We start from the raw sequence: 19,047 nt of genomic DNA on the forward strand, positions 1-19,047 counted from the left end.
AAGGGGCGGTGGTGGTGGCTCCGTGGCCGCGCGGACAGAGCTCCTGGCTCGGGCAGGTACAGTGTTTGCCCGGCCCTTCACCATCTCTCCTCCCAGACCCCCTCCCCTCACTCCCCAGCTCACCTTCCTCGGCCTGACCCCCGCGGAGTGGTGCCCCCAGCGGGGAGCCCCCCCACCCCACCCCCGCGCCCCTGGAGCTCAGGGGCTGGACGGACGCACCGCTCTCCGTGCGCAGGCCTCGTCCTGCGGCTCTGCCCTCCAGGCTCTGCCCCGCAGGACCGGCCTCAGGCCTCCGAGCTGCATGCCCTGTCCCGGGTGGGCTGGACCGAGTTCCTCCCTCCCTCCCTCCCTCCACCTCCGGGTCTCAGCCTGGCCAGGGAGCAGCTGCCCGCCGGCCCGAGATGTGGGTTTCCCTTCCCGCCCCACGCCCCATCCTGTTCCCTCCTCCCTTTCTCTCCAGAGGCGGGCATGCCTGCGATTGGGAGCTCAGGCCCTGCTCCTTCCCAATGGGGCCCCAGAGCAAGGGCGCCCCCTGCAGTGCAGAGAGGGGCAGGGGCAGCTCTGCTGGCCTCTCTCCGGGCCCTGTCCTTGGCCACGGCCACTTCTCTGTCCCTTTGGCCGCGTGTGTCCCACACACTCCGAAAGGAGCTGCTGTGCAGTCTCTGGCCACGTGGGCTCCTGGCTTCAGAGCCATCCCCAGAGCTGAGTAGGCCCTGCCCTCCTCCCTCTAACCCCATCCATCTGCCCCTCAGGCATGTCACTTGCCCACAGGCCCGAAGGCCTGGCTTCGTGCCCAGCTCCCTGCTGGGCTGTGTGGGAGGTCCTCACCCCTGACCACACTGACCTCGGCGCAGAGGGAGACAAAGCAGGGGCAGCCGCTCTGTCTGCAGCTGAGTGGGGAGGGACAGTGGGGTTCCCCAGGGAGGAGCCGCGAGGGGAGAACGGGCAGGATGGAGGGAACCGTGTGAGGAATGGCTCTGCCTCTGCTCAGAGTGTGGCCTCCGTTGCGTGTACTGTGTTTGATTTTTTTTTTTTTTTCAAAGTAGGAGAGAGAGAGAGAGAGAGAGAGAGAGAGAGAGAGAGAGAGAGAGAGGGAGGGAGACATTAATCAGAGTTTGCTCCATGAAGGCAGCTCTGGGTCACAGATATCTTCAGTTCCCGCCAGTGCTCAGCGCCTAGGAAGTCCTCGAGAAATGCTCACTGAGCAGAATTTGAATCAAAGGGAGGAGCCCCAAGCGTGTTCTTGTTCTATTACCACCCCTTAGGAAAGACCTGGCTCCGTGAAAGGACTTGACCCCCATTCGCTCTGATCCTCCAGCCCCCAAGGTGTTCGCCTCTGAATATTCAGGGGAGGAAACCAGGGTGCAAACGGGGTGTTGTTCCCAATGGGGTCCTCCCTCATGCCCCTGTTCATCCCCCCACGCCCCTGTTCATTCCCCCATACCCCTGTTCATTCCCCCATGCCCCTGTTCATCCCCCCATGCCCCTGTTCATCCCCCATGCCCCTGTTCATTCCCCCATGCCCCTGTTCATCCCCCCATGCCCCTGTTCATTCCCCCACGCCCCCTGTTCATCCCCCCATGCCCCTGTTCATCCCCCCATACCCCTGTTCATCCCCCCATGCCCCTGTTCATCCCCCCATGCCCCTGTTCACTCCCTCATGCCCCTGTTCATCCCCCCACGCCCCTGTTCATTCCCCCACGCCCCCTGTTCATCCTGTTCATCCCCCCATGCCCCTGTTCATCCCCCCATGCCCCTGCAGGGCAGCCGCCATGAGCCTGGTGGCCTGCGAGTGTCCCCCCGGCCCCGGGCAGGAGCCCGAGCCCTGCTCGCGAGCACCGTCCCAGGCCCGTGTGTACCTGGAGCAGATCCGCAACCGGGTGGCCCCGGGGCCGCCGGACACGGCCAAGCGCGACTACCTGGTGGACGCAGCCACGCAGATCCGGCTGGCCCTGGAGCGCGACGTCAGCGAGGACTACGAGGCCGCCTTCAACCACTACCAGAACAGCGTGGACGTCCTGCTGCGCGGCGTGCACGGTCAGGGCCGGGCGGGGCGGGGCGGGGCGGGGCGGGGCAGGGAGGGCTCCGTGGAGCTCCCTGCATCCGCCCCTCTGTGCTGGGTGAACACGGCCTGCAGGCCTCTCCGAAAGACCCTAATAAAAGCTCCTGTTTATGGAGCAGTTCCGGCATGCCAGGCCCTGGTCCAAGGGCTTTGCTGCATTTATTTTTTTTATTTTTTAAAAAATATATTTTATTGATTTTTTTTTACAGAGGAAGGGAGAGAGACAGAGAGAAACATCGATGAGAGAGAGTCATCGATCAGCTGCCTCCTGCACACCTCCTACTGGGGATGTGCCCACAACCAAGGTACGTGCCCTTGACCAGAATTGAACCTGGGACCCTTCAGTCCGCAGGCCGATGCTCTATCCACTGAGCCAAACCGGTTTCGGCTGCTGTATTTTAAAAAAATATTTTTTATTGATTTCAAAGTGGAAAGGAGAGAGAGAGAGAGAGACAGACAGACAGACAGACAGACATCAATGAAACATCAATGATGAGAATCATTGATCGGCTGCCTCCTGCACAGGGGATCGAGCTTACAACCCAGGCATATGCCCCCTGGCCGGAATCGAACCTGAGACCCTTTGGTCTGAAGGCTGACGCTCTATCCACTGAGCCAAACCGGTCAGAGCAGGGCTTTGCTGTATTCACTCATCTGAAGCTCACGGTAGAGGAAGATGCTGTGTATGTTGTTGCAGGGAGCTCCAAGTACACAAAAACTATTTTTGTTCCTATTTTCCAAATGAGGAAACAGGCACGGGGCAGTTACAAAGCCTGTGTGTAATGGGGGTAGGCTGATGAGTGGACGATGGGCAATTACAGTCTCAAGTGTGAAGAGCAATGAGGAGGAAGTGAAGGGAGGGAGACTGAGTCCAGGCGCAGCCGGCATAGGGGACTTTCTGGAAGTCCAAACTCTCATCGGAGCGCTGAAGAACAGCATGTGCCTTGTCCAGCTGAAAGGCCGGGCAGAGCTCCTGAGAGAGAACAGCGAAGGCTGGAGGGGTGGGTAGGAGCCTGTTCAGGGCAAAGTGAGGCATTTCCAAGCTGGGGGAGAGACCAGCCCTGAGGCCAGTGTGGGACCCGGGGGCCTTGGTGGCCAGGCTCGGGTAGAGTTGAGCCCTGATTTGTGCCTCCTGCCCTCCTGCTGACCTGCCCCTCAGTGCCTGGGCTTCAGGCCTGCCCAGCAGACCCCTCTGTCTTCCAATCCCGATCTCCTCTGGCCTTTTCCACGCTGGGCACCAGAGAGGAAGGCAGCCGTGTTCTCCCGGGGCTCCTGCCTCCTCCTCTGAAACGGACATGGGCATCCCACTCTGTCCCTTCCCAGGCGGCGGCCAGCGAGGTGGTGGGCGCCAGCTGTAAGGCGCTCTAGGCCGGGGGTGACCCCGGCTCCCAACCCCTCCTGCCATCTTCCTTCCTCCTCTCCCGCCGGTCTCCTTCTTAGAGGAGGGGCTCGGGAACAGATGGGGGGCGGGAATCTGCTGACCAGCCTCAGACCTAGGCACCCTGACCTGTGGAGGGCGGAGGGCGGAGGGCAGGCAAGGGGAGTTAGAACCACAGCCCTCCAGGGCCAGAGAGGGGAGCAGGGTGGGCCCTGGTAACCCCCTCCCCCCACAGTTGACCCCAACAAGGAGCGGTGTGAGGCTGTGAAGCTGAAAATCACCAAGTACCTGCGGCGGGCGGAGGAGATCTTCAACTGCCACCTGCAGCGGAGCCTGGGCGGCGGGGCCAGCCCTGGCGCGGTGAGGAGGGCGGCCCGCGGGCAGAGGGCTGGGCGGCAGGGGGGCAGGGGCGTGTGCCCGGGCGGAGGGCTCCGGCCCGCGGGCAGAGGGCTGGGCGGCAGGGGGGGCAGGGGCGTGTGCCCCGGCTGCCTGTGCCCCGGCTGCCTGTGCCCCGGCCCTCCGTTGGCTTCCTCCCTCGCCCACGCCCTCTAGGGTTCATTCACTTTCCAACATGCAGTGAATCCTGCAGGCCGGCCTCTCGCCCTCACAGAGGACACACACACACACACACACACACACACACACACACACACACACACCGCCCCGCCCTCGCACACGGCGCACACACAGGCTCGCGTGTGCACACACTCCCAGGCTCCCCGGGCTGTTTGTGTGTGAATGGGCCTCCGGATGTGGAGCAGACACGAATACCGCGGTGTGCGCATACACACGCATGCACACACAGCGGTGCCAGATGCTCTCCCCAGGCGGCTTTCCCTAACCCAGTGCACACCCAGAGGGGGTTGAAGACACACGCCCACCTCTCATGCCCAGGACACTCACTCGCACCCTCCTAGGCTCACTTTCCCCCCAGCCGGGTGCCGGGCCACGTGCCTGGGTCTTCGAGGCACGTTCCCTGGGGCCCACATGCTCCCAGGGTTCCTCCCCGCCCCCGGAGCACTGCCTCCTGGAGGCGCTTTCGAGGGCGGCTTCTGAAGCCCGAAGGGTGGCTTCTGGGCCTTGGAGAAGGGCTGCGGGGTGGGCAGTAGTCGGCAAACTGCGGCTCGTGAGCCACATGCGGCTCTTTGACCTCTGGAGTGTGGCTCTTCCACAAAATACCACGGCCTGGGAGAGTCTATTTTGAAGAAGTGGCGTTAGAAGAAGTTTTAAGTTTTTAAAAAAATTGACTCTTAAAAGAAATTTCAATCGTTGTCCTGTTGATATTTGGCTCTGTGGAGTTTGCGGACCACTGCGGTAGGGGGTTGAGAGTTGGGGGGCTGAGTGAAGAGGGCAGTGTGCCTCCCCCCCCAAGTCAGGACCAGCTTCTCTGCTCAGCCTGTCCCTGTGAGGGGCGGTTGGACCGCACCCCACTCTTGCCCGCTCCCCGTGCTCCCCCTGCAGCTGGAGGCCCGGCCCTCGGCCCGGAGAAGCAGCCGCTGAGGGCTGGGCCCTGTGCCTGTCTCACCTCCGCAGGGTTTCAGCAGCCTTCGGCTCCGGCCCATCCGCACGCTGAGCTCGGCCCTGGAGCAGCTGAGGGGCTGCCGGGTGGTCGGGGTCATCGAGAAGGTGAGTCAGCCGGCCCCGCGTGCGGGAGGGGATGGTGTGTGCGGGGGGTGACGGGTGGCCAGAGAGAGCACCACGCCCAGTCCTTCGGGGGAGACGGGAAAGGGGCAGGTGTCCAGCGGTGCCCAGTGGCTCCCCTGCCTCCCCCAGCTCACACCAGTCAGGTCCTGGGAAGGAGGCTGGGAGCCCAAGAGGCAGTCAACGCCTCCCACAGCCCTCCAGCTCGGACACAGGAAACTGCTCCCCCCGGGATTCAAGGCAGAAGCCACAGGAGGCGCGGTGCCCGGGGCATCCGGCCCCCACACTGCTCACTCCCACGTCCCACAGGTCCCCACCCCGCATTCCCCCGGCACCCCAGGGCTGCAGCCGAGTCCCCCACCAAGCACAGCCAGGAAGTCCCCGTGGCGGGAAGGTGCTCACCTCCAGAAACCCGTCCTCGGGGTGTCCCACCGGCCCGGGCATCATCCGGGGCCTGGCCGCTGTGCACCTCTCTCCGGGCCCCACCCTCCTCCTCACCCCTCTGGGCCCTTCCCTTCACGCAGGCAGACAGGAGGCTAGGACCTGACATCCCAGCCCGTACCTGGCACCCTCAGCGCGGGGTCAGCAGGGCAAACAGTTGGGTCAAATGAGGTGGGAGCTGTCGACATAAGAAATGTCCAAACCTGTACGAATTTTTATGAGTTTATTTGAGCCAAACTGATGACAGTTGAGGGGAAGCGAAACCCCAATGGACTGAGAAAATGTTCCAGAAAAAAAAAAAAAAAAAAGGCAGTTTTACCACTTATTCCGTAGCTCAGAATTAAAGGGGAAGACCAGGGGTTTGGTTACTTAAACTTCATGGGTGATAGATTAGGGAGGCAGGAGAGAGCAGCTAGGAGAAATGTTTGTTGTTTGGGAGAAAGTAGAATGGATAGACACATACTTCCTTTCCAGAGGAGGGCACCGGCAGGCATGGAGGAGCGTTTTCAGCACACAGAGAGCGTAGTCCGGGAACAGGACACCGTGAGGGGCACTGTGGTCTCCGGACCCGGTGGGAGGTGGATCCCGGAGGGGTCTGTAAAGGAGATAATGCTGACATTTCCAAGGTTCGTTACCTCAGATGCAAAAAAGACAGACAGGCTCACTTCAGGTAAAGACTGGCATTTGTCAAGGAAGCGATAGGCCTGGGATGGGACGCTCCTTCAGTTGGGAAGCTTTATGCTCAGACCGCCCGGTGCGGTTAATTTCAGTCCCTGAGCTTGTCTGGTTCCGCCTGTGGCCCCTTTTCCTCCGCAGAGCCGGCGCTCGGTGCCCTCTGCTCCCACCCAGGGCTGCCTGGGTATCACGGGAGAAGCTCTTTCTCACACCCGCTGTTTGTCAGGATCACCTGGGGGCCTCCCCCAACATGCAGGCGCCTGGAGCCAGAATCTCTGGGGTGGAGCCAGGGATCTGTAATTCAGACACTCATGGGGGATTTTTTTTTTTTAAATATATTTTATTGATTTATTTTTTTATTTTTATTTATTTTTTTATTTTTATTTATTTATTTTTTTTACAAAGAGGAAGGGAGAGGGATAGAGAGTTAGAAACACCGATGAGGGAGAAACATCCATTAACTGCCTCCTGCACACTCCCTACTGGGGATGTGCCCACAACCAAGGTGCATGCCCTTGACCGGAATCGAACCCAGGACCCCTCAGTCCACAGGTCCGCAGGCTGACGCTCTAGCCACTGAGCCAGACCAGTCAGGCACTCACAGGGGATTCTGCCGGGGCTGGAGCCACAGAGCAGAGAGGCCGGTGTGAGCTTCTGCACTCGCCGGAGGGGGAGGTCTGTCGGGGCGGCACACGGGCGGCCAAGGGCAGGTCCTTCACCCTCAGCGCTCGCCGGCCGGTGGGGTGAGGCTCCTCCCCGCACGGGGTGATGTGGGAACTAGAGTGAGATAATTTAGGGGAAAGGCCTGGCTAAAACCCGTGATGCGTGTCTGACGGCTCTCGGTGCGAGTGACAAGTGCCAGTCGGTGGCATGCGGGCTTCCCGTCCCCAGCCTTGCTCTTGCTCCATCGGCTACTCCCAGGCCCCTGGAACGGACCCCAGTAGGTCAGCAAGGCCCAGTCAGGCTCCGTCTGTGCAGCCTGCCCGCCCGCCCGCCAACTAGTCCATGTGACTCGGCCAGGCCGGGAGGTGACCGCCGCCGCCGTCTCCCTACGGGGGACCCCACGGAGCCCGGGCGCCGTGCAGGGTGGCGTTCCGGGGGAAACAGGTTTGGGAAGCAGTGAGTGGGCGTCACGCTGCTCTGCTTTTTAAGTTACAGGAGTTTTGGGGTGCAGACGGGCACCTTGCGTTGCTGGGAGGGAGGTCTGTGACAGGACGCCCCTCGTGTGCTCAAGCCCAGGTCGCCCCGTGCGTGCAGAGCGTTCTCAGAGCCCGGCGTTCTGAGGCCCGTGCGTGTGGCCAGCCGCCGATCCGTCCGGGATCGCCCTGCGCTCCTGCTCCACCCCCCTCCAGAGATCCCGTTTCCTTCTCCCGCGTGTCCCCAAATTAGGAGCGGTGGTGGGGAGCCTGGGGCCGGGTCCCGGCCGCCAGGCCTGGATGTGCCTCACGGCGTCCCGTTCGGCGGCTCTGCCCAGGCAGCTCCGGGCGGGAGGGCAGCGCTGGGGCAGCACAGCCAGGGAGGGCAGAGGGCTGGCTCAGGCAGCCCGACATCCCCTGAGGTGCCCCGTTGTCAGGGGAGAGGGCCTCCAGGGCTGAAGAGGTACTGGCAGGCAGAGAGGGTGGCAGGGAGCAGAGGTGGCTGGTCAAGGACGAGGGAGGCAGTGGGCCAGCATACCCAGGCGTCTGAGTCAAGGATGGGGAAGGAAAAGGTCACTCAAGTCACTTCTTGTTTTTTGGCTCCAACACAGGGGTGTGTTTTTTTTTTAATTTATTAGTTACCAACATTGAAAAGTTGGCAAGTTTCATATAAACGTCCAGCTCTCCTGCTTCTCCTCAAAAGCCAGAGGCCTGGAGAGGCTGGCTCGAGGGAGTGGAGGAAGGGCCGGCTGCTCTCAGGGGCTGCATCCCTCGGCTTCGCCCCGTCCCCGCCCTGCTCGTGTGGCCCACAGGCCTGGCCCCTGCGGACCTTGCATGTTGCAAGCCCGTTTGCAACGTGGGGGCCTGTGAGCTCGGTGAGAGATCCCTCCTGGGGTTTGGACACGTCGGGCGTTTTTACAGAAAGGGTTCCTGTGTCTCAGCAAAGACACGGCAGCAGCTGCGCCAGCCACATTTCAAGGCTCGATACCCACACGTGGCTAATGGCTTCCACATGGGACGGTGCGGATGGAGTTTCCCCGCTCGGCCAAAGCTCCTCTGGGAGGGCTCCTGCGAGGAGCTGTCTTACGGAGCGTGAAACGGGGTCCACAGAGGCCACGGGACCGGAGGGTGTTGAAAGGAGGAAGGGGAATTTTCGTTTCCTTGGTTTAATGGGAAAATGCCCTCCCTGGTACCCCTTTTGAGACAACATGAAGGAGGAAGGCATTTAAAACAGAAACAATTCCCCACCTTCCTACCTCGCTCCAAGATAAGGACTGCTAATGTTCTGGTCGAATTCTTTCCAGATCAGTAGGTTTTAGTACACAGATAGAGTTTAACCCACTTGTTTCAATGTCCTGGTTAAGTTTTTCTTCTTTTTAATATATTTTATTGATTTTTTTTTTTTTTTTTACAGAGAGGAAGAGAGAGGGATAGAAAGCTAGAAACATCGATGAGAGAGAAACATCCATCAGCTGCCTCTTGCACATCCCTTACTGGGGATGTGCCCGCAACCAAAGGTACATCCCCTTGACGGGAATCGAACCTGGGACCTTTCAGTCTGCAGGCCGACGCTCTATCCACTGAGCCAAACCGGTTTCGGCCTTGGTTAAGTTTTATTTCTCACTGCCCCTGCCTTCCTGGCTGGTTTCTGGACTCTGTGAACGCCAGGGCCGTGTCCAGGACGAGGGAGTAGGAAGCCCCACTTGGCAAGGGGCAGTGGGGAATTATCTGGGTGTCGGCGCTTGTGGGAAACAGTTCTCCCAGATGACCCCGGAGTTTTTTTCTCAAACATCGTACAGATTGGGCCAAGGAGTGGGGCTGGGCTGGGCTCCGTCTGTGGCTCTTGGAGGACGAGCCCCCTCACTCCGGCTGCACAGAGCCCGCCGCCTTCGCCTCCCTGGTGATGGGGACCTTCGGGCCCAGAGTGAGCTGCTGGTGCCCCCACTGGCAGGTACTCTCCACGGCTCCAGGATCAGCCCGCCTGGATTCGAGTCCCGGCTCTACCCCTTCTTAGGAGTGGGATCGTGGGCAACATAACCTCTCTGAACCTTCATTTCTCAATAAATAAATAAATAAATAAATAAATTTCTATTGATTTCAGCGAGGAAGGAAAAGGGAGAGATAGAAACATCAGTGATGAGAGAATCTTGATTGGCTGCTTCCTGCACAATCCTCCTGGGGGTGGAGCCCACAACCCAGGCATGTGCCCTGATTGGGAACCGAACCGTGACCTCCTGGTTCATAGGTCGATGCTTAATCACTGAGCAACACAGGCCTGGCTTAACTTCAATTTCTTCATCAATAAAATGGGTCACCAATAGCACTCATCAAGTAGGGCTACGGGACTAAATCATGTAAAGCATTTAGCACAGAGTAAGTGCTCCCTAGCCAGTGGGGTTTCTTAATAATAATAATAATAATCACTACAGATTATCGAGGGCGTGTTCATGGCAGGCACAGGTTGCTGCTCTACTTGAGTTGTCTGCTTTATAGAATCCTAGTGACCTCCAGGTGGGGTACTGCTATCACCCCAACTTGCAGTTAAGGAAACAAGGTTCAGAGAGGTGCTGTGACTTGGCAGATGTGGTAACTGGCATGCTCACGACCTTTACATTCACAAATGGCATCAACCAAACCAGTGATGCAGGCAGGGGGGCATTTGCAATCACTCTTTGGTGGATGAGAAAACCAACTCACTTGCCCAAGATCCTAGCCCAGTTCCTACCAGGCTCAGGCTTCACTGCCCAGGGGTCTGGCCTTAGGGCGGGCTCCACACCCCCCACAGGGAGTGTCTGCAAGGAGTCAACCTCACCAGGTGGTCCTGTTCCGCCGGCCCCTAATCTGGGCCATTTTCTCTCCCCGCCCCCCACATGCTCGGCATGCCCTCTCCTGGGCCTGGGGTCCACCCTGCCCACCACAAGAAGAGGCAAGGACCCAACTTGCTACAAGGCGCTGCCTCTGAACAAAACCACTGGGAGGAGTGGACTGGTCTCCGAAGGCAGCCTCCAGAGAGAACTATTGAAAAGAAGGGTGGGCCCTGGATGGTCTGGCTCAGTGGATAGAGCGTCGGCCTGTGGACTGAAAGGTCCCAGGTTCGATTCCGGTCAAGGGCATGTACCTTCGTTGCGGGCACATCCCCAGTAGTGGGTGTGCAGGAGGCAGCTGATTGCTGATTCCCTCTCATCGATGTTTCTGACTCTCTATCCCCCTCCCTTCTTTTCTGTAAAAAAAAAACCAATAAGGAATATATTTTAAAAATAAATAAAAGAAGGGTGGGCATCAGGGGAAGAGACCTGAGAGAGCACTCCCGCCCAGGCACTTAGTGGCCTGGGCCACACTCTCAGAGCCTCCGCTTTCCACCTGGGAAATGAACGATCAGAGGACGTAACTGGCTCTGAGGTCGTTGCCATCCGTGACACCCTCACACCCTGCAGGCTGGGCCCCTCACCATGGATGTGTGCTCTGGAAACAGAGCTGGTCCGTTGGCTTCCTGTCCTCCTGGGGCTCACAGTGCAGGGGGGAGATGGGAAATTAGACACCGTGTGATAAGGCTCCCCTAGGGTGAGCTTGGAGAGCACCCGAGGGCCGGGAAGGCTTCCTGGAGGCAGCGGCACATGAGCTAAGGCCTGCAGGTCTAAGGAGGGCGGGTGAGCAGGACAGGATGAGTGTCAGTTTGGGGGCCTGCCTTCCTTGCCCCTGGAGTGAGTCGGCCTCGGGAGGAAGCTGGGGGCTGGCATGAGGGCCGTGGAGCCCCGGGAACCAGCATGTGCTTGACCAATGCCTCCTGGACCTTGGCAGGTGCAGCTGGTCCAGGACCCGGCGACCGGAGGGACCTTCGTGGTGAAGGCAGGTGCCACCCAGCCCTCTCCATGCTGCATTCCCCTTGGGACTTTCTCAGAGCTCTTAGACCCCACTACCCTCTAGGGAACCCCCGACTCAGAACCTCTATCTGACATCCGTGCCCCCTCCAAACAGGAAAGCCACTCGTCCTGCCCTGAGCATGCCGGGGCCCTCCAGACACTCACACTTCACTGCCCCTCCCTGGCCCGGGAGGTGGAGGCCCTGGGTGGCATAGGGAAGACAGGGGTGGGGGCCAGGGCAGGAAGTGGAGCAGTGGCTCCTCAGGGTGGCTGGCTCCCGCCCCTCATCCGGTTGCCACTGAAGCCGGGGCTCTGACGTCCCCTCACAGAGCAGCCTCTGGCCTGCCCCCTCCCCAGAGCCTGTCCAGGTGTCCCACGGCGAGCCAGGAGCGGCTGACCATCATCCCGCACGGCGTCCCCTACATGACCAAGCTGCTGCGGTACTTCGTCAGCGAGGACTCCATCTTCCTGCACCTGGAGCATGTGCCAGGTGAGGGCCCCGGGAGGTGTCCCCTCGCCTTCCCTTAAAATGCCTGAACTGGGGGGAGGGGTAACCTGCACTGAGTGTGCAGGCAGACCTGGGCCCGGCTTTGCTGGCGGGTGGCGGCCGGGTCAGGCTGTGTGGGTCTCAGAGGGGCAGGGATGGCCTGGGGAGGATGTGCCCGTAGGGCTGGCGAGAGGGCATTTAGATGCCCCCTTTGTCACCATTTCCTCCAGTCATGGCTCTCTTCCTCTTTCTAGTCTGCGCCCATCCCTCGGAGCACTGTGTGGGATGGTGGTTCTGAAGCTGTAAGATCAGGAGCTGGTCATGTAGCAGATATTTATTGATCTCCTGTTAGGGTGATAAAAATTTTTAAAAAATATATATTTTTATTGATTTCAAAGAGGAAGGGCGAGAGAGAGATAGAAACATTGATGATGAGAGACAATCATTGGCTGGCTGCCTCCTGCACGCCCCCTACTGGGCATCGAGCACACAACAGGGCATGTGCCTTTGACGGGAATCGAACCAGTGACCCTTCAGTTCTCAGGCCAACGCTCTCTCCACGGAGCCAAACCAGCTTGGGCAGGTGATGAGATTTTTTTTAATGAGGTGCACATGCTAGGTCATGACATGGAGTCATCACAGGTCCGTACCTGGCCTTCTTTTATTTCACTAACTTACATTTTATTGTATTATTCTCCCTAAAATTTTTTATTTATTTTTTAAAAATATATTTTATTGTTTTTTTACAGAGAGGAAGAGAGAGGGATAGAGAGTTAGAAGCATCGATAAGAGAGAGTCATCGATCAGCTGCCTCTTACACACCCCCTACTGAGGATGTGCCCGCAACCAAGGTACATGCCCTTGACCAGAATCGAACCCGGGACCTTTCAGTCCGCAGGTTGATGCTCTATCCACTGAGCCAAACCGGTTTCCGCCTCCCTAAAATTTTTTTAAAAATATCTATGTATAAAACATATTGAACACTGGTAAACCAACACCAAAACCAGGGACGTTAGCAATAACGTACATTTCCTTAGGGTAGGGGTGTCGAACTCAATCAGAGAAGGGGCCAAAATCTAAAATCCAGCCTAAATCGCGGGCCGAATGGTTTACTGAACAGTCATAAACTATCATTGTGATGGAAACGCAGCGGAGTGCAGTGATGACAGCGCGGTGCGGGCCACATTGCAAGGCCTGGCGGGACGGATTTGGCCCGCGGGCCTTGTGTTTGACACGTGTGCCTTAGGGGGTACGCACCTATTTTGTGCCAGATTGGGAGGCTGGCCCTCTCTAGGGGAGTGACAGGAAGGAGAGGTCATTCGAGGGTCAGGCTCCGGGGGCGGGGAGCAGAGGCCGCAGGGCAGACCGGGACCTGGTGCCCACGCTCTTCTCCCTTCTGCCCGGCCAGGAGGCACGCTCTGGTCCCACCTGCGCTCCCAGGCCCGCCCCCAGCAGGCCGGGCCCAAGCCTGGCTCCAGCCGGGAGAGGAGGAAGGCTCAGCTCAACCCCCGCCTCAGCATCCGGCCCCCAACGTCGCTGCCCGCTGGCCACACCTGCCTGCAGGACCCAGTGCCCCTGGACTCTCCCTGGACTTGCCGGAGCTTCGCCCCAGCCAGGCAGGTGCCGCCCGTCGGACCCCAGCGAGAGGCTGAAGGTGCGCCCTCAGCCAGGACCAGCACCCCCTGCTCCTCCTCCTGCTCCTCGGACCCTCCGAAGGCTCCCGGTGGCCGCCTGCGCCTCCCGGCCCGGAGAGAACCTGGCCGGAACTCAGACACTGGGTCCCCCTGGGGGCTCTCTTGGGTCCGCGAGGGGGCGGGCCGGGTGCTGGGGGGCTGTGGCCGCAGCAGAGGTCCCAGCTGCCCCTCCGCGGACACGGCCGGCCGGGGGCCCGGCGGGGGCGCCTGGAGCGTGAGGGAAGAGCAGGCCAAGCAGTGGGCGGCGGAGCTGCTGGTGGCCCTGGAGGCGCTGCACCAGCAGGGGGTGCTGTGCCGGGACCTCAACCCCCGGAACTTGCTCCTGGACCAGGCAGGTAGGTGCCCGGCCTGGGGAGGGGAGTACAGTGGGGGGCCCCCAAAGCCTCCAGACAGAGGAGAGTGCCACGGATTCAAGGGAAGGGTGGAGGTGATCTGCTTCCCCCAGCCTTTTTTTATTTTATTTTTTAAAATATATTTTATTGATTTCTTACAGAGAGAAAGGGAGAGGGATAGAGTTAGAAACATCGACGAGATGCCGAAACCGGTTTGGCTCAGTGGATAGAGCGTCGGCTTGGGGACTGAAGGGTCCCGGGTTCGATTCCGGTCAAGGGCATGTACCTTGGTTGCGGGCATATCCCCAGTGGGATGTGTGCAAGAGGCAGCTGATCGATGACTCTCTCTCATCGATGTTTCTAACTCTGTATCTCTCTCCCTTTCTCTCTGTACAAAATCAATAAAATATATTAAAAAAAAAAAAAAAAAAAGAAACATCGATGAGAGAGAATCATCGACCAGCTGCCTCCTGCACACCTCCTATTGGGGATGTACTTGCAACCCAGGTACATGCCCTTGACCGGAATCAAACCTGGGACCTTTCAGTCCACAGGCCGACACTCTATCCACTGAGCCAAACCAGTTACGGCTCCCCCAGCCTTTTTTTTTTTTTTTTTTTTTTTAATATGTATTTGTCTTGATTTCAGAGAGGGAGAGAGAAGCATCAGTGATGAGAGGGAATCATTGATCGGCTGCCTCCTGCACACCCCATACAGGGGATCGAGCCCACAATCAGGCATGTGCCCTGCCTGGGAATTAAACCGTGACCTCCTGGTTCATAGGTGGATGCTCAACCATTGAGCCACACCAGCCAGCCCCTTCTCTGTCCCCCCACCCCCTCACCCGCCAACTCCCCTTCAGGCCCAGGAGTCCAGGGCAGCAGCTCCTATGAATACCCAGTTGTCTCCGGGCCTCGGGGCTGCATGCCCCTCGGGAGGCCATGCTTAGCGAGGCCGGTGGCTCCTGCCTTGTGTGTGGGGGGCGTGCTGGAGCCCCCTCCCCCAGGCCAGCTGCTCAGCGGTGACTAATGGTATTTTCTGTCCCCATCCCATCCCCTGCCCACGCTGGACGGGAAGGTCACATTCGGCTCACGTACTTCGGCCAGTGGTCCGAGGTGGAGCCCCAGTGCTGCAGAGAGGCTGTGGACAACCTCTACAGTGCCCCAGGCAAGGGGGGCCTGGACCCCGGGGCCTTTGTGTGGGTGAACGTGGGGGGGCAGGGGGGCTGAGGGTGACAGAGGGGATGGGCTGTGTCTGGGTAGGATGACTGGAGGGGAGACCCGCCTTCGTGGGGAAGGTGGGGACATTTGCGTTCTTGCTCCCGCAGAGGTGGGTGGCATTTCCGAGCTGACGGAAGCCTGTGACTGGTGGAGCTTTGGGTCTCTGCTGTATGAGCTGCTGACTGGCACGGTGAGTGGCGGGGCAGGGGGTGGGGCCCTTGTGGGCAGTCACTGAGGACAGGGTGGCCTGGGCTCAATACAACCAGCCCATGGGGGACTCAGGCTGCCTGGTGCTCCAGAACCTGGCCCTGGGACTAGGTGTCCTGCCAGCTCAGCTGCCCTCCCCAGCTCACCCCCACAGGGAGCCACTGCCACCCAGGCCGTGGGCCCACTTCATCCCCCCATCCCCGCCCCCAATACTAGTGGCTGTAGCTGGTGAGCCTGCCAACTTCCGTGGGCGAGAGCTGAGCGGGGGTGGGCAGGGCAGGTTTCTGGAAGAGCAGCCTGGGCCCAGGTCTGGAGGAAGGGTGCAAGAGGACAGCCCTTCTTCCCTGAAACACGCTGGCTCACCCCCTCAGCGCTTCCCACTGCTCGCTTCCCACCCGACAGCCTCCTGGGCTGTAACCCCCAGGCGTTGGCTGAAGAGCAGGAGAGAGGGCCTCCTGGGTGCAGGCCGGCCGCTGTCCGTCCAGCCTGGGTCAGCCAAAGGGCTCAATGTTTCCCTCCGCAAACACCCTCCTCGCTCAGGATGGCGGCCTCTGCCCTCCGTCCGCCCCGATGAGCTCAGCTCTGCACCTGGGGCTGGTGAGGTCAGACAGCGAGGGAAAGGCCGGACCGCCTTGAAGCAGGAAAGAGCCAGAGAGGAAGCAGTGTGACCTGAAGCCCAGATCTGACCTCACCGTGGCTGCCACCTGCGTTTGCCCCGTCGCCCGGGGCCTCGGAGCCCTGGCTGCAAACAGAGCTGCTCTCCCCTCGCAGCCTCCCGCCACCTCTCCAGCCTGAGCTTCTCGCCCTCCTCCTGGTCTCTTCTTGCAGCTCACCCTGACCTCCAGACAGACCTCCTTGCTCTCCGCAGCTGCACCCTGCTGGCGGCAGAGAGGCCCTGCCTTCCCTCACCACAGCCCGGCCTTGGCCCGGCAGCAGCATGCCATGGCCAGCTGCCAAATGAGTGGCCCATGGAGGGTTTTTGTTTCTTTGCTTTTTCTGTATGAAGACAAGTCCCAATACTCATCCTGAAGTGCCTGTCCTGACTGCAGCCAAGAGCAATGGATCGAGCGAGCTTAGAGCCAGAGGGACCTGGGTTCAAACCCTACCCTCAGCACCAGTCCCTTCACCTCTCAGCTGCTTTTGTCTCTCCAGTGCGATACTTGTATTTCCTCGGAGAGTGGTTGTGGGCATGTGTGGAATGGCTGTCAGGCATCGAATGCCGTCTGGCGTACAATTGATCCAAAGCAGACCCAATGGCCTGCCTTGCCATCATCGTCCCATGGAATGGGATACAGGGAACAGTAAAATCCTGACTGCCGCTGGGGTGGACCGATGTTCCAGGGCTTGCCCCCTGAGGCCCCTCCCTGTGTCTTCGCAGGCCCTCTCCCAGAGCCACCCCTCAGGAATCCAGCCCCACACCCAGCTCCAGCTGCCCGAGTGGCTCAGTCGCCCAGCTGCCTCCCTGCTGACTGAGGTGAGGTCAGCCCCTTGGCCTGAGGGTGGACGGGCGCTGGGAGGGCAGAACCCTGTGTGTGAACAAGCAAGCTGCTCCCGGATGGCTGATGTGGGTGCAAGAGGTTACAAAGTTCTCTATATGTTGGGGGCCAAACACCACCAGTGTTCCCCAGGGTAAAGCGGGGGGTTCTGTGGGCTGGGCTGGCAGGCAGTGAGCCCACGGGGCCATGGTGACAGGTCCCTGGCAGTCAGCCCACCCCTCAGCAATGGGGCTGGGAAGGCCTGCCAGGCGCTGACTGGGCCTTTCTCCACAGCTACTGCAGTTCGATGCCAGCAGGCGCCTGGGAACCGGAGGGGGTGGTGTCAACAGGCTCAAGACCCACCCCTTTTTCAGTACCATCCAGTGGAGCAAGCTGGTGGGGTAAGAGAGGGCGGAGTGGGCGATGGAGGCAGCTGGACTGGCCTGGATCTCCTCTCTTCTCTTCGTCTGCCATCCTGCCGCTCTGAGCTGACCCTAATCCTGTCACTCTGATCAGTGGCCTCTGCAAGGAAGGCGGGTCAGCCGCCTCTCCTGCTCTGCTCTGTTCCCTCCTGTGGGCCATCGTCGCTGCTGCCCAGGAGGGGCCTAGGGAGTCCTCCGCCAGCTCTTGGAGGAACCCTTTCTAGTCACTGCTGAGGGGAAGGGACAGGTCAGAGCTCACCCTGCTAGGTGGCTTGGGCCCCTCCCTCCACCCATCGGTCCACAGAGACCTGTGGAGCACACACCCTGAGCCTTGAACACGGACCTACCCCGTTCAAAGGGTGCCTTCTGTCACATTCGCTCCGAAGTACTCACCACTTGCTGAGCTAACCTTGAGGTTTTGTTATTCGCTACCTGCCGTGTTGTGCCCTACTTGGGGCATCCCTGGAGACTTATCTCAGGATACTGGTCCACTGGCTTAGTGGGCTCAAGTTAGGGCTGCCCTGGTTGATACCTTAGCCACGTAAATAGTGGCCTCTTCTCTCAGACTCCTCCTGCAGGGGGTGGGGAGGCCGGGGGCGCAGGGAAGACGTCTGCTGTGAGCAGGCAGTGAGGTGGGGAACAGGGTGACCCACTCCCCCTCCTGACCATGCCCCTGTCTTGCAGTTTCAGACTCTGAAAAGGAAGAGGGGTGTGGGGGAGGGAACAGGGATTAGGAGGAGGGGAGAGGGCACCTTTGCCAATTAGAGCAATTTTGGAAGCAGAGAAAGATCTCCCCTCCCCAGGGTGGAGAGAAAGGGGAGCCTGCCCCATGGGTCTGAGAGACCACAGTTAGCCTCCAGTGGGAAGCTGCTAAGATAAGCCGGACTCATTAGGATTCCCTTCTCAGGCATTGGTCCTATTTACCATTTCGCATTTTAGTCTTGAGGGTCCACTCAATTCATTGCCTACTGTGACTTCATCCCCTTTTGAAATGAATCACAACACAGAGAATGGTTGCCCAGGCTTAGCCAGAAGCAAGATGTTTCTGGTCTCTGAAGAACTGGGATAAGTAGTTACCCCAAATACAATTCCCTCCTCAGGTTTGGGGGCTTTTTCTTCTCAGGACTCATCCTGTCACTGGGGTGTGGCAACTTCAACTTTCACCAGACCTCTATCCCCAACCCCTTGCCTGTGTCTGTAACACCACCAGGTGGCGCCCTTGACACTCATCTCCATTCCATGAGGGAGGCTGGAGTGACTTGGGCAGAGGACATGGGGAAGCATAGCCTGGTATGGTCCTGGTTTCTCTGGGGCTTGACCATACCCTCTTGCCCCCAATAAAGCCTGATGTTGCCTGTGGTATTCTTGCCTCATTAATGCAAGGAGAGCTACCCTGTATGAACAAGAAGATTGGAAGGCTCCCCCAAAGCTCCATGATATTCAGCAGTGACTTAGGAAGCAGGGCTGGTGGTAGACCCACCCACATGCCAGCCTGTGCCCTGCTGAGTAGCATTGAGCCTAAGGGGAAGTGCTGGCATGGAGGGGCATTGGCCTCTAAGGGAAATAAAAGACAAGCCTCAGAAGAGGGTCATGGTGCCTAGGGGGAAGAGTTTAATCTTCAGTAAACTATTACTAAGACAGTGGCTCCTACTCAAAGAGGTTAATGACATCTTAGCTGATTTGGCTCAGTGGATGCAGCATCAGCCTGCAGACTGAAGGTTCCTGGGTTCCAGTCAAGGGCACATGCCTGGGTTGCAGGCTTGCTGGGGGTGTGCAAGAGGCAGCTGATCTATGATTCTCATCATGTTTCTCCCTTTCCCTTCCTCTGAAAACACACACACACACACACACACACACACACACGAGGTTAATGACAAGATCTGGTGGGAGCCTAGTGGAGCCTGCCCAGTCTTCCGTTTGCTACGCTCCCTAAGTCAGGCCAGACCTCCTCCAACCACTGCTGTAGGTCCGAGTTGCTTCTGGAACTTCTGGGCCCCATCTATGCAATAGACACCAT

The 19,047-nt window shown here is 59.2% G+C and overlaps 1 protein-coding gene and 1 long non-coding RNA gene across 3 annotated transcripts; one reads left to right on the forward strand and one right to left on the reverse strand.

The window, feature by feature from the left end:
- The first annotated feature begins 1,757 nt into the window (after positions 1 to 1,757).
- On the forward strand, positions 1,758 to 18,182 carry RPS6KL1 (ribosomal protein S6 kinase like 1). 2 transcript variants are annotated; one of them, XM_036431242.2, is made up of 10 exons: positions 1,758 to 2,037; positions 3,676 to 3,800; positions 4,974 to 5,066; positions 11,132 to 11,179; positions 11,551 to 11,683; positions 13,089 to 13,709; positions 14,784 to 14,873; positions 15,034 to 15,116; positions 16,512 to 16,607; positions 16,903 to 18,182. In XM_036431242.2, exons 1-10 carry the CDS (start codon positions 1,773 to 1,775, stop codon positions 17,011 to 17,013), a joined length of 1,665 nt encoding a protein of 554 aa, XP_036287135.1. In that variant the 5' UTR covers positions 1,758 to 1,772; the 3' UTR covers positions 17,014 to 18,182. The 2 variants fall into 2 exon arrangements, with proteins under 2 accessions (XP_036287135.1, XP_045434597.1); XM_045578641.1 differs by lacking the exon at positions 16,903 to 18,182 and having other exon boundaries at positions 14,784 to 14,904.
- Positions 2,751 to 3,813, reverse strand: LOC118715271. The gene is made up of 2 exons (XR_004986831.1): positions 3,729 to 3,813; positions 2,751 to 3,055 (listed from the first exon to the last, which is right to left on the reverse strand). It is a non-coding gene; the product is annotated as an uncharacterized LOC118715271 (long non-coding RNA).
- Positions 18,183 to 19,047: the final 865 nt, after the last annotated feature.

Source organism: Pipistrellus kuhlii, unplaced genomic scaffold (assembly GCF_014108245.1).
Source record: "Pipistrellus kuhlii isolate mPipKuh1 unplaced genomic scaffold, mPipKuh1.p scaffold_m20_p_1, whole genome shotgun sequence".
Lineage (NCBI taxonomy): Eukaryota > Metazoa > Chordata > Mammalia > Chiroptera > Vespertilionidae > Pipistrellus > Pipistrellus kuhlii.

Bases quoted from the DNA above. Each gene is read 5' to 3' on its own strand.
- RPS6KL1 (XM_036431242.2), top strand. From the start codon at position 1,773: ATGAGCCTGGTGGCCTGCGAGTGTCCCCCCGGCCCCGGGCAGGAGCCC. The intron at 5,067-11,131 runs GTGAGTCAGCCG...GGACCTTGGCAG, and splicing joins TGGTCGGGGTCATCGAGAAG to GTGCAGCTGGTCCAGGACCC. The intron at 16,608-16,902 runs GTGAGGTCAGCC...CTTTCTCCACAG, and splicing joins CTGCCTCCCTGCTGACTGAG to CTACTGCAGTTCGATGCCAG.